Raw genomic sequence first — 13,299 nt, 5'->3', positions numbered from 1 at the left:
CTGTATGATGTGCACTCATGCATGAATATATTATTTGACTTTCGGCAAATGTCGAACATTTTTGCGTATACTTTGATGATGGGCTCTAACTTCTGGGCAAACAAGCTTTTTTTTCATCAACCTCAAAATGCGATTCGTGCTTTTTTCTTCGCATGGACTAAAAGTATTATATACATTGAATCGAAATGGCGTGTGCACCGAACAAAATATAGGAAAATCCATTTTGGGCACATTTCATTCAATTCGGTCGAATACAGTTGTACATCAAAACTACTGAAACTATTGGATTTCAACGAAGAATCTCATATAGTTAATCTTGGTCACACATTCTCAGACAATTTAGCATTCAGATGGAGTTTTAGATCGAAGATGAACAACTTTTGAAATGACTTTTTCAATAGTTTTGATTTCAAGATGACGACAGTTGCACTGATTCGTAATGGCCATTCCAACAATTCGTTCGAAAAGATTTCCAATCTTCTCTAGGACTTTATCCATTTTCTATCATACATAATAAGTGGGCTAGAACGCGGTGTAGATTTCCAATTGCAATTCAGTGTGTTGGATTCTTATTGATTTCAAAGCTCTCTTATCGATAGCGCATACAAAGTGGTGTTAAAATATTCACAAAAAGTTTTCAATAAACACACTCGATATAACCGGAAATTTTCATTATCAAGTCTTCCTGGTTTTGTGCAATCGAATTTATTTATTCTTTTTCTCTCCTGACTTTTTTCTTCATTTTCCCCTTCAATTGCAAATGGTTAGTTATTAGAGCGAAAAAATTCCATTCGAGTTCCAACAATGACGACTACATTGCCGATGTAAACTATGGGATAAATCATTAGACTTTTGCGAGAAAAAAAAGTTTTTATTCAGAGGCGACGCCTTTTTTTCCATCGCGCACAAAATAAATACAAATTTATTTTATTTTCCGTTTTATTGTTCGTTCCATTGCAATCGCTCTGACTCTCTCTCTCTCTCTCTGTGTGGATTTTTTCATTCTCATTTTGTTGTTATTCTTTTATATATTTTTTCCTACAAATAAATCTCCTGGCAATGGAAAAAACTTTTAAATGTGTGTGAGAGTGCGCTTTGTGCGTTGGTCGTTTTTCTCGCTATTCCTCCGATATTCTTTCATTTGGGTGTATTTTTCAAAAGTAAACTTTTTCTTTGCATGCACTTCTCGATCGCAATTACAGCGCCTCAACGACCTTACATTGATTTCAGTTTCATCTTCATTCCAAGCACTTGCCTAACAATATATATATATAGATATATATCGCTGCCGATGCCTTGCACAACAACCATATTTGTTTTCACCGCGCAAAATTACACAGATAAATTTTCAAGTGTCTGTGGAATTGTTGCTCAAGTGAAATAAAGAGATGGAAGAATGTAAAGGGGCGCGATAGAGTGACAACGCAGAAAAACTTTTGGTTGTGCGTCGAAAAATTTTCTTATTAAATATTATTTCACTTTATCACTTTTGCACACTATAAACATTTGTAATAGTTTTTCCCTTGATTCGTTCCATTCGCAAAAGTTTTCAATTTGGTTGAGCTTGGCTTGCGCTCCAGAATTACCATAACTTTCGAAAAGCGGCATTTATGTGTGTCTCTGTCTCTCACTCTCTATGCTCTGCATGACTCTTTTGTGAATGCACACGGTTTGTCATGAGTATTTGTGTGTGCGTGTGTGTTCGGTGCTGATTATATATTGAGCATTTTTGGAATATTCGGTCGGTTGTTGCAGGCCGACGTGTGGCTCTTGCACATTCACTTCAGTATTTCATTACAAAACTTTTTGTCTGCATACTTCACATAAATGATACGTATGACCAATGAACACATTTTCTTTCGCTCTCTTTCACTGTGTGTCTCTTGAAATAAACTTTAAATTATACTTTCGGTACACCGCGCCAATATAGCATTCTCTTCATACCAGCCACGAATGAAATATATACTTATACATACACCAACGATGGCTACAGCTATATTGCTGACAACGAACTCTTGCAACTACTAGTTTGCTTCTACTTTCCTGCTGCTGCTGCTAAATGTGCACCTTTGAATATGACATAAATATATAGTTGAATGGCACGAATGATTATATGACTGGGATTCTCGTGTCATTTGCGCAAAATGAATGATTGAATTTTCGATTTTACTACGTGACTCTAAGTTATTCAAAAGGAAATCGATCCAATCAATAATTCAACATGAATGGCGCAGTGTAAGCAATTTGCCCCTCTCTTTTTTTACCGAAATTGCATTCAAATGTAGATTCAGTAAAAATATACACACATTCCAACTTTTTTGGTTGCCATCATAATAATTGAATACATATTTTGCGCTCGTTGCCTGAACGTTTGTCTCTTTTATTTTTCTTTTACTTTGTCGCCCAAAAATTATCCATCTCAAATAAATAAATAAATAAAGTACTAAATGTCATTTTACACTTGTAAAATGGTTGTATATTTTATTTTTACTGCGCTCATAATTTGAAATTCTAATTAACAATTAGCGGAAAACAGCATAAGAACAACAATGTTCACGTCTGTCGTCAGCCAACGAAGTGGCGGCATTCTCTCTTGCTCTCACACATTCAGTCGCTTCAAAATAAAGCAAAAGTCAACGGAATTTAAATAAATTTGTTGTGAATTTTTCGTAGTCGCGCATTCATTTAACATTTTGTCAAATGTTGTTGCTTTTTGCCGAGATTGTGTGCAGACCGCGCGCTAGAGAGAGCGTTTGCTCTTTTTCTTTCGGTTGGGAAACCCAATTAAATCAAAAATATGATGTTTTTTACGGTATTTAAATGCCGCTTGTTTATGCGAGATATGGAGATGCTGTTCGACTGCAGATTAACTAACATACAAAAATAGGCATCGCACAAACAAAAAGACAAACAAAAAACTTTGTTAGCAACAATGGCACGCACAAAATTAAGAGATTTTTTTTTGCAGTCGGGCGTACTGTTTACGATATTCAAGGCGGCAAAAAGCGCACGCGACGACACAAACATTAGCTAGCTGCACATCTACAAACAAAAAAACCATCTCATTCCAACAAATAACGACTCTCTCTCTCTCACTCACTCACTCTTCGTAATCAGAAAATCCAAGTCGAAACAAAAACATTAAACAGCATCAACTGTCAGCACTCAAGTACGTGTAAACATAGCTCTTGATTCTTGTGTGTTCACATCTGGTTCTATGTGTGCAGGACGATTGCCATTTTATACGTACGAAATATCCAAGTGGCACACAATGTGACGCTCATTCGTTCATTTGTCTCTGCTGTTTCTTTTGCTTGCAAACCAATAAAAATATTTAGCTAACGATGAAAAAAAACTCTGACAGGATCTGAAAGAGAGTTTTAGGCAATTTCGAAATATTTATTATTTTCTTTCTCCCTTTCTCTTGCTCTCTCCATCTCTTTTTTACACTCTTTAATTCTCTGGGTCGATTTGAAAGCGAGTAGGAAGCTAGAATACACACACAAAAAAACACTCCATAGACTCAACTGTTCACTGTCGATGTTTGCTTTTTCATTTTCGGTTGACTTGAAATCGTTTTGTATGACTTATGGCTGCCAACTTTCAAAATGAAACATATTTTACATCTTTGCTCATGGATTCTCGGTTCGGTTCCGCTTCTGCAACGATTCCCCAGCAAAAATCCCAACAATTGTCGAACGCATTCTTGTAAATGAACCATTCCATTTGTTTCAGTATCGCAAATGACCGTAATTGAAGCTGACAAAAATGTATGCGTTGTGCGCGTTTGGTTCGTCTTGACTCAAAACCAAAGTCATAAGCGCAAAAAAGGTGAATAAGCTTCTTTTGTCACAGTCAAAATAATATCGGGCATATATTTCAAACCGCACCATTTTCACAAGGGAATCTTTAAAAGCGTTTCATTTTCTCTGAATGCAGCTATTTTGTTTTTGTTCAGAATGTATAATTCAAAAAACATTTTCGGGCCAAGCTGTTTTTTAGGCAGACATTTTTTTCGATTTGTGTCGCAGGCAACTCTTATTCACTAGCTTTTTTATTTCGTGCGTTTTTTTTCGGTAATTTTGTTACGTTTTGCAAAATGGCACTGTTTTGTGATACAGCACGGTACTATGATTGTCGTTTGACTGTTTTCTTTTGCATTAAGTTTATTTGGGTTCGTGCAGCAGTCGAAATTATCCTTATGATGGTAATTTCCTTCTTTCTCTCACTCGTTTTTGTGTACTTTTCTTTTTCAAAAGAAAAACTCAATGGACTCGGCTCGAAAAATTTGCACAAATCCTTGCGTAGAAAGAGGGAGATAGAGAGATAGCGAAAAAGTCAATTGACAATTTTGCTAGAAGACGCATCGCAATATCAGTGCAGAAACTTGTTTTTGTTCGTTTTAATTGCGTAATAGCGAAGACAAATATTTAATTAACTTTTTGCTTAAGCTTTTAGTTGTGTATTGTGCGCCAATCGTGGGATATTCTACAGAGAAGAAAATGGTAAAGCGATGTTGTAGTCGTCGATGTCGTTGCGTTGATGAGGAAAAAAAAGGATACAAGAATTTATTTAGGACTTTGTCGTTTAACGACGACTGTTTGTGCGAGCATTTGCACTTGTCGTAGATTTTCTGTTGTCTTTGTTTACATTGCCGTCATGTTTTGAAATTCTGCTGTTAACTGCTTTAAATGCTTGATCTTTGTTCACAATGCAAGCCATTATACGCGTGTTTTATTTTGTAATTTTCATTGCGCTTTCTTTTCTGTCTATCTGAGCTATCTCACTTGACTTATTCAATTGTTAATCAGAATCATGTTGTTGCTTTTGATGCGTGCTCGTCTATCTTGAAATTAAATCATGCATTCCCATTGGATTTATAAATAAATATATCGTCCATCGAATGCGATAAAGAAAATCCATTTTTATGGTTTTATGTCATTGGTACCATTTCAAATTAATTACTATAACGATATTTGTCGTGTGAAATGGATTTGAGAAATTGAAAAAAAAGCAAGTTGAAGCGCGTCGAGGTTCGTGCAAATATATATGTTTCATATAGAAATCCTAGTGTTGCTTAATTGAAGTGGTGTTTCCGTGTGCGCAGCGCATGTTGACGCAACTATGTTATCGAACGTAACATTTTTATAAAACTTGGAGTATATGTGTGTGTGTGTTGCAGTTGCGATAATTTTTTTTTTATTTACTTCCAATTAAAAACTTCCATTGCAAAGTACATAACAAACAAACTAATAAACACATGTTATAATTTTTTTTTGTTCTTTGTTTATTTTACAGTTTTATCGCTGGTATCAGTGTCACAGGCCGAGGACTTAGTGATGGATACACGAGAAGGAGAGACCATTTCACTGAAATGTCGTTTCAGCGAACAGCACAATACAAATGAATTCTCATATTATTGGGCTCACATCGGTGCAAAGTATGATAACGTGGCCATTGGACAGAATGCGCTCGCCTCAAATTACAGGTAATCAGTCTCTTTCATTATTATATCGTTGTTAAGTTTTATAAACTACCTCATAATTCATTATGTGCTCGCTCTCTATTCATTGAATGTGGCGCGCCATGTGCAATATTGCAGCCAACATGGCAAATATAATCCAAAAATATCCAATTCAGCACGAATTACCAATCCAATAGATTCTTTTGTAGAATATTTCACTTCTATTCAGTCGTCGTCGTCATCGTCGTCGTCGCTCGTTCCACTTTTACACAAAACTAATTCGAACAAAACTATACGTTTTGCTCATCGTCGTCCACTATCCTCTGTCGTGTTCACACGTCTTTTCCGTTCGTATTTTTATAATCGCATGAAAAAGCGATTTCAAGTAATTGCATTTCGATTTATTAGTGAATCAGCATGTTTTCGTCTCTCAATAGAGCAAATTCACTCGCTTCATCTTTTTCCTGATTTATGCGTTTTCTCTGGATTTTCACCATTTTTCCCTGCCGAGAGATCTAATCGGTCTCTTTACTATTTGGATTCGTACACAATAAGTGCCGTTAAAGAATCGCTAATGAAACCATGCAAAAATTGTATAAAAAATGAATTAAAATTTTTGATATGTCGACAAAAGAGATTTTCGTCCACTTCTTTTTACTAGCGCACCAAAATCGATTCATAGAAAATGATAGAGGTGAAAAAAAAAAGCCAAATCGAAATTCCAAGGAAATTCCTCTATGAAATTCTATAAATAAAATTTATTCCATTTGGCGTAATTGAAAAGCACTTTTTTTTTCTTTGCTTCGCTCATTCATTTGACCGTTGCTGATTTAATCGAGAAATTCAAGTACAATGGAAGAGAAAACCGAATGACGCTTTCTGGCCACTGACCACTGCTGATAGTGTGTGCCATAATCAAACACAATTCGAATTGGTAAATATTTAATAGTATCGAGAATCGAAAAGTCACATCCACATGAAATGGATCCAATTACAATGGAAAAAAATATATATACACACACTCACATGCCACACCGTGTATTTAAATCTCTGGCACAAAAACCAATGCAAAGAATCGTTTTACTCTGCCATATTCGTGCCTTAGATTCTGGACATTCGACGAGATAATAACAGCAACAATGAAAATAACTGAATAACGAAATTTCATTCTCTCAAAATGAATTAATGTAAATCGAATCGAATCGAGTTCGGTTTGGGTTTTTCAAAACCACTGCTTTCTCACTCATACTCTTTTTTTGCTTAATGTGTTATTCATTCGGCTTTTTTCCATATCGCTTGTTTTCCGTCTGTCTGAGCCAATTTTTGGGTGCTGTTATTGCTCAGCTACTGCTACTGTTACCGCTCACTCTCTGTATATTTTGGCGGTATTGTTATTCATTTGGTCGATATATTCCAGTGGATAATTCTTCGTTATTGATTGGTCGCGCGAGCAAACGAGCGCGCGCTCGCATTCGCGGTCTCCATCGTTGATGTGGTGTTCATGCATGGCAATTGGAAAATCGTAATCACACTTCGATGAAATACAAATTGTCTCGGGCTCTAATAATAATGAGTTCTGTTTGTTTTTCGTGTCTCGCGTGTACGTGGCGTTATATATATATATTTTTTGTATATTCAATTCTTCATTTATATTCTGAACGGTGTTCACACCTTTCAAAAGTATTGTACACAGAGTCGAATCGTATTCAATTTTTCAAAAGCCAAATTCAAATAATCAAACACAATACGGTGGAAAAACTCCAAAATCATACGCAATACGCACGTATCACACATTATAATTGCCGATTTGATTTGATTTGATTTGATTCACTCAAAAACTATCATACACGAATTTCCATTCGAGAGAGAAAAGCGGGAAAAAAGAGATTTTTTTCCGCCGATATAGTTTTCCTCATTGATTCAATCTGAGTTTGTTTATTTTTTCAATTTGGACATGAAAATTATATTTGTTTTTCAAATAACTCGACGTTTAAAAAAATCAACGTTCTACACTCTAAAAAAAATGGATCTCGTCAAGTGATGAAGAAGTTCAGATTGAATCAAGCAAGGTTAAATAGACACGTTCTAGTTGTTCTCATGAGAGAACGGCATGCATGTTCGCATTTAATTAAGTATCGGCGTCCAATCGAAAATTACGGTAATGAGAAAAGTGAGACGCGAAAAAGAGCAAGAGAAAAACTGTATCGCATTTAACATGCTGCTGATGATGATGCTGCTGCTGCTGGAACGACGCAAAAAACAACACACTACTGTGGCAGCTTCATTTTGTCATTGAACTATACTGAAACAAAAAAAAAACAAGCATGACTGAGCAGCACAGCCAGTAAAGCTTCGGAGGCCCGGTGTGAGTGTGTACGGTGTTGAAAATACAAGATTCTCAGAAGTGTCAGCAGTGTCTTTTTTTGATGCTTTCGTTTGCTTCTCTCGTGTGCATACATATAGAGAAGGAATCGCGTGAGCGTTTCCCATTTTCACATATTTGTGCATTGACTTGCGCGCCCTTAATTATATCGACGATGGCTTCGTTATGAAAAACATAGCATTCAAACCAGGTATGCCAAAAATTTACACCACCGAATAAGTTGTGCGGATCGTATTTTCACATGAAAATTTAAAATATTAATTTATCCGTAATAAAATTATAACAGCAGACATACGCCATGCCATACATTCCCAGTCAACTTGTGTGTGCGTGCAAATGAAGAGACAGAATGTGAAAAAAAACGATGAAAATTTAATGTCAGCAACGATGAGGAAGAAAAAAACTGTACAAACTGAGAGAATATGAGCCATGAACATATTGTACGTTAGATTTAATCTCGCACATTATACGGATGTGAATGAAGTGAAACAAGTCAAGCCAAAAGTTCGAAGGCAGCCGATAGCTGCCACTGTTACTGTCATGTGGCCCCAATTGTGTATATTCAGTGAGCAGTGCGCGAACCGAAACATCCATACACACATTACACTATTCATGAAAAGCGGGCCATACACTTCACATTCGAAAATTTTGCGAACGCAGAACAAATCGCAACTTATTATAAATGTGACATGACTCCGACATCCTTTTGCATTTCGATACCGTGGCAGTTTACGTTCAAATCCACAGGTATAAAAAAGAGTAACGAGAGCATGAGCAAATGAGAAAAAGAAAGAGAGAGACAGAGAGTGAAGCGTATGAAGTGGGAGTTAGACGGAGGCAAAGTGCAGGAGCGAATGACTATCCGTTTCGTTCATCTTCTTTCGCATTTTATGACATTAGTTGCCGAACTTTGCAGAAAAGTATGAGCGTCTTTAGCATAATTACACGATATCATGGATCATGCTCTCATCATGTTGCAAAAGACACGATAAGCATATCAAATACAACAGACGACCCTTCACTCTCTTACTCTATAATCTCCTCCACCTCTTTTACGTTCATGCATCTTGAGATTGGTGTTGACGACGGTGGCGGTGTGTTTAGCATGTCTCAAGCCAAAAACTTATTCTATGTATTTCTTATAAATATAAATCGAAATGAAAGATACTTTGACTTGTACTTTTTACGCGCACACCGAAAAAAATGCTTCTTTTCTGCATAGCTCTCTGCTTTTGTCGCATTTCTTTTTCAATGCTGCTATTTGTTGGCAGATATTTGTGGCGTTGAAGAATCAAGGGTTGTACGACGACGGCAAATGAGTGGTTCGAAGTTTGGCGGTGCGAATGGCAAATGACAACGGAAAATGAATTAACTATCGAATAACGAATGAAATAAATTATGTGCGCGCGTGTATGCTTTACATCATTTCATGTAATTTATCGCATTTTATATGCTATGTAATTAGTGTGATACATGTATTCATCATCCGTTTTCGTCGTTTTTCCATGCATTTCAATCAAACAATAAATGTTTACATATCCTTCGGATGTCTTTTATATGGCTGACAATTTTTCTTTTGTGCACACGAGCCCATTCTTCCCATTGGAATTTACTTCATTGAAATCAAACGAGCTGGAGCGAGAAAAAACCCTCATTGGCACGTTTACAGTTTATTACATCATGATCGTTTCACTTGGCATCTTAGGTTTAATGCTCATTTCCCTTACAAACGAAGCGAAGCCAACGAGAAGAAATCAAAATGAACCTTTGTACTCGACCCGAACATGAGGATCGACGACAAAGAAAATGAGAATGAGGAAATAAATTAAGTGTCACATAAAATTATAAACAAATCTTTTTTTCATTAGCACGCCTCATTATTTATCTGAAGCAATCCAGTGTTTTAAAATGTTGATGTGAATTTGGCCACTTTTGGATGATGATGATAATGATGGTCGTTCAAAAATCACGTCACTGCCACATCCACTTGGCAATGTACCATACACGCACCTACATCTCCATGCCTCTCTCTCTCTCTCAATTTTTCTCTCCGTATGAGCTATATCAAGGGAAGCATCTCAATTTTCGATGTGAACGAAGCAAATGGTGGTCATGAGAATAAATGAAATTATATTAACTAAATTTGTGGTGTTGCTTTTTATATTGGCATTTTTAGCCTTCCGTATTCTGTATCCGAATTCTATTTGAGTGAAAGACCGAAACCGATATACTCACATATAAATACAAAATATCATGCATATATGTCATTATCATTAGAGACTTCAGTCAATGGAACGAAATTAAAGCAAAGTGCCTAACCGTAGCCTAATGATGCGGTAACGGCAAATCGCAGTTCGAAAGCCCTGGAAATCTAGGCACACCAAATGAAATGAACATTCAGATGCTCGACCATTCAAATACAATATGTGAAAACAGTCATTCGAACATTGAGTCAAATACATAAATTAATTACTTAAGTACGGTCATTTTGTGTTGCCATCTCTGCTCTTTCCCTCACTCCCCTTTGCGCTTTCAACATCTTTGTATGGCAACATGTGCATCAATAAATGTGTGTTCCTAAATTCAAGAAAATTTAACACCGAAAATTACCTGCGAAATTGTTATACGCAATTCATATCGATCGATTTTGGTGGGCCAAACTAAATGGCAATAATAATTTATTGTTGATGTATTTATTGCTAATAAATACGAGCAAAACCAATACGAGAATCATCTCCTGCTCTCACGCTCTCACTCCGCACTCGAAATGTTAGTTTTGTTCACATTATTTTAGTTCATTATACTTAAGCACTATTACTGTAAATGACTATTCAACCAAACTGTTGACCACACACAATTTATTTAATAGTAGTTGTTTGTCCGAATTGTTTTTTTTTGTGTATAGTTCGGTTCGTTCTAGATCGAGTAACATAGAAAATAACATCAACGAACTTATTGTCAATTCGGCAACAAGGCAACAAAACGATACATTTTATTTCAAATATCATTTATATCCGAGAAACTTTATCGTGGAACGATAATCCAGTATCGAATAAATTGCTACGTTAATTGATCATTTGACTTGTTTTGATAATTTCTGATAAATTCATGAATTTAATGGGAAAGATGATACATCCGAATAGCGAACACGAGCATCATTATAAAAAGGTGTCATCAATTTTCCGGCTCAACAATCGAAATGAAAAAGTGCCATGAATTTTATTACAAAATTGCGTTATCGTATCATATTAATTAGAGTGTCAAGAGCGCTTTTTTTCAATATTGGCATAGAAATCAGGTCATACGCATAACTTTTCATTTAAAAAAAATTGCGCTCAAACTTGCCATGTTCCTATTTGAAAAGTTTTCTGAAAGTGCGCATCAACAAAATCAGGCGACATCATTAATCATTTGCTGCTGTAATAATAAAGCGCCCTGTTAGAATTTTTTTTTTACAACGCGAAGTTTTTCTGCATTGAATTTATACATGTACACATTTTGTTACAATTTTTCTGTTACCATTAAATGATTATTATGATTCGCCTCTGTATGAACGAACTTTGTGTTGAGTGGTGCTGTAGGCAGTTTGAAAATTGCCATCAATCTAGCAAACGATCAATTTTTCTCTGAAATGTAAAAAAATATATCAATACATATCCTTTTCAATACACTCAAGCGAAAATAAAACGTATTGATGTCTTGCAATTGAATGAGTAACGAAAAAATACTATTTCTTTCAACTGCGAAAATCAACTGACAGGAAAATGGGCCGAGATCGGAAATTCAATGAGCGTCAAAGTGGAACGTAGCGAATATTTTTCATTGAAAAATTAATATTGATAATCCAAAAAAAAAAGCGAAACAAAAAGGAACCAAATGCCAATATGAAGACATTTGTGGTGATTTGCAATTGAGGCATGTGGATTATGAATTGAATATTTTATCAAAAGTAAAATAAAAACTCTTCTTAACGAGGTCAAATGTAGCAGGATCCGCCTTCAATTTTTTTGAACACCATTATTGAATAAAAATCGATTCCTTTCAAATATTATTTTAACGCCGAGACAAAAACTTTAACGCTTTTCATTTAGAATTTGTTTAATGAAAAGTTTCTCAGATTTTCACGCGATTGAAAATTGTCTGTGTAATTTTTAGCCCCTTTTCTCTCTTATTTGGATTCGTCAGTTTGGAAAAAGACAAAAATGAAACTGTACCGTATACTGAATTCAAACTGATTTAATTTTCATTGAACCCATAATTATTTTGAAAATGTTCGATTGGATTTTTCGGTGTACACATTTTGGGAAAGAGAGAGGCGTTGGTGTGAATTAACAAAAGACCAAACCTTTTCAATTTATTAAATCGATATGTGTACTGTTGATTTCGGAACTCACAATGTTCGAGTATATTTTTCCTTGTTTGCCACGAGTTTTGTCTTTGCCACCCCAAAAAGTGCCACACTTCATTCAAGGAAGGGCATATGGACTGTGTGTACTATATATTGCGGTGATTTTTCTTTCATTTTCCATTAAGTAATATTTTTGGTGGATTTGTTGATTTTCGTTACAAAGTTTAATTACAAACTACAAATATTTGAAACTTTATTCCAATACAAAGCATCGAAGGACGAATGCGATTTCACCGCAGCCCACAGCACATGCTTAAAAACTTATCACATTTAAAGTTTTAGACAAGTCTCGGCTCTGTACAAACTTATTGAGTGAATTGAGCAAGTGTGTATGTGCAAGTGCAAAGCAAGTGGGTGCCAAACGAACGCCAACAAGAAGACGAACAAAAACATATTTGCGTATCAATCATTCGAATGAGAATCTGGCGCATGCAGTCGATATCGTATTATATTCGAAACATTGGAAACAATCAAGCGATGTGCACAGCATATCGGAACAATGAAAGACAGAGAGAGAGACACAGAGAGAGAGAGAGAGAATTGGCGCGTACACATGAACACAACAGGCAAATCTATGTGCCATAAAATTGGATAATATACATTATGAATGTATCTCAAGTGTTCGAATTTTCAATATGAAATATGGTTTACGCCAAAGCAATCGAACCCGAACCCCGAAACTCTTTCTCAGAACTGGATCGATCCGTCGTCGGCAGAAACCAAAGCAAAACACACACACACAGTGGAGCACAAATACATATACAATATTTGCAATTTTAAGTTATTAAATTGTTGACTTGTCTACATATTAAAATCAAATACCCGATTTCGTATACTTTGTTGTTTGCACAAATCGGTTTGTTAAAACAAGAAACAATGTACTCTCACTCTCTTCTTCAATATTATGCAAACAATACATCTATTGGCCATACACAATGTACCCATGTACTCCAGAAACCAGTGTGTTTGTCAGCATTTGAACACCATCGACACAATATGTGTGTGTGTGTGTGTGTGTGTGTGTGTGTGTGTGTGTGTGTGTGT

The 13,299-nt window shown here is 35.8% G+C and overlaps 1 protein-coding gene across 2 annotated transcripts in view; it reads left to right on the top strand.

The window, feature by feature from the left end:
• The window catches only part of LOC116340561 (Down syndrome cell adhesion molecule homolog), a 187,765-nt gene that overhangs the window by 111,526 nt on the left and 62,940 nt on the right, over positions 1 to 13,299 (top strand). For both annotated transcript variants that reach the window (XM_031767114.1, XM_031767116.1), the window contains exon 2: positions 5,299 to 5,488. In XM_031767114.1, the coding sequence (XP_031622974.1) occupies positions 5,299 to 5,488 (190 nt within the window). The remainder of the gene's footprint in view (positions 1 to 5,298; positions 5,489 to 13,299) is intronic.

The sequence above is a fragment of the Contarinia nasturtii genome, unplaced genomic scaffold, assembly GCF_009176525.2.
Source record: "Contarinia nasturtii isolate CC-2019 unplaced genomic scaffold, AAFC_CNas_1.1 Cnas_scaffold_695, whole genome shotgun sequence".
NCBI lineage: Eukaryota > Metazoa > Arthropoda > Insecta > Diptera > Cecidomyiidae > Contarinia > Contarinia nasturtii.
This window is presented reverse-complemented; position numbering and strand designations above follow the sequence as displayed.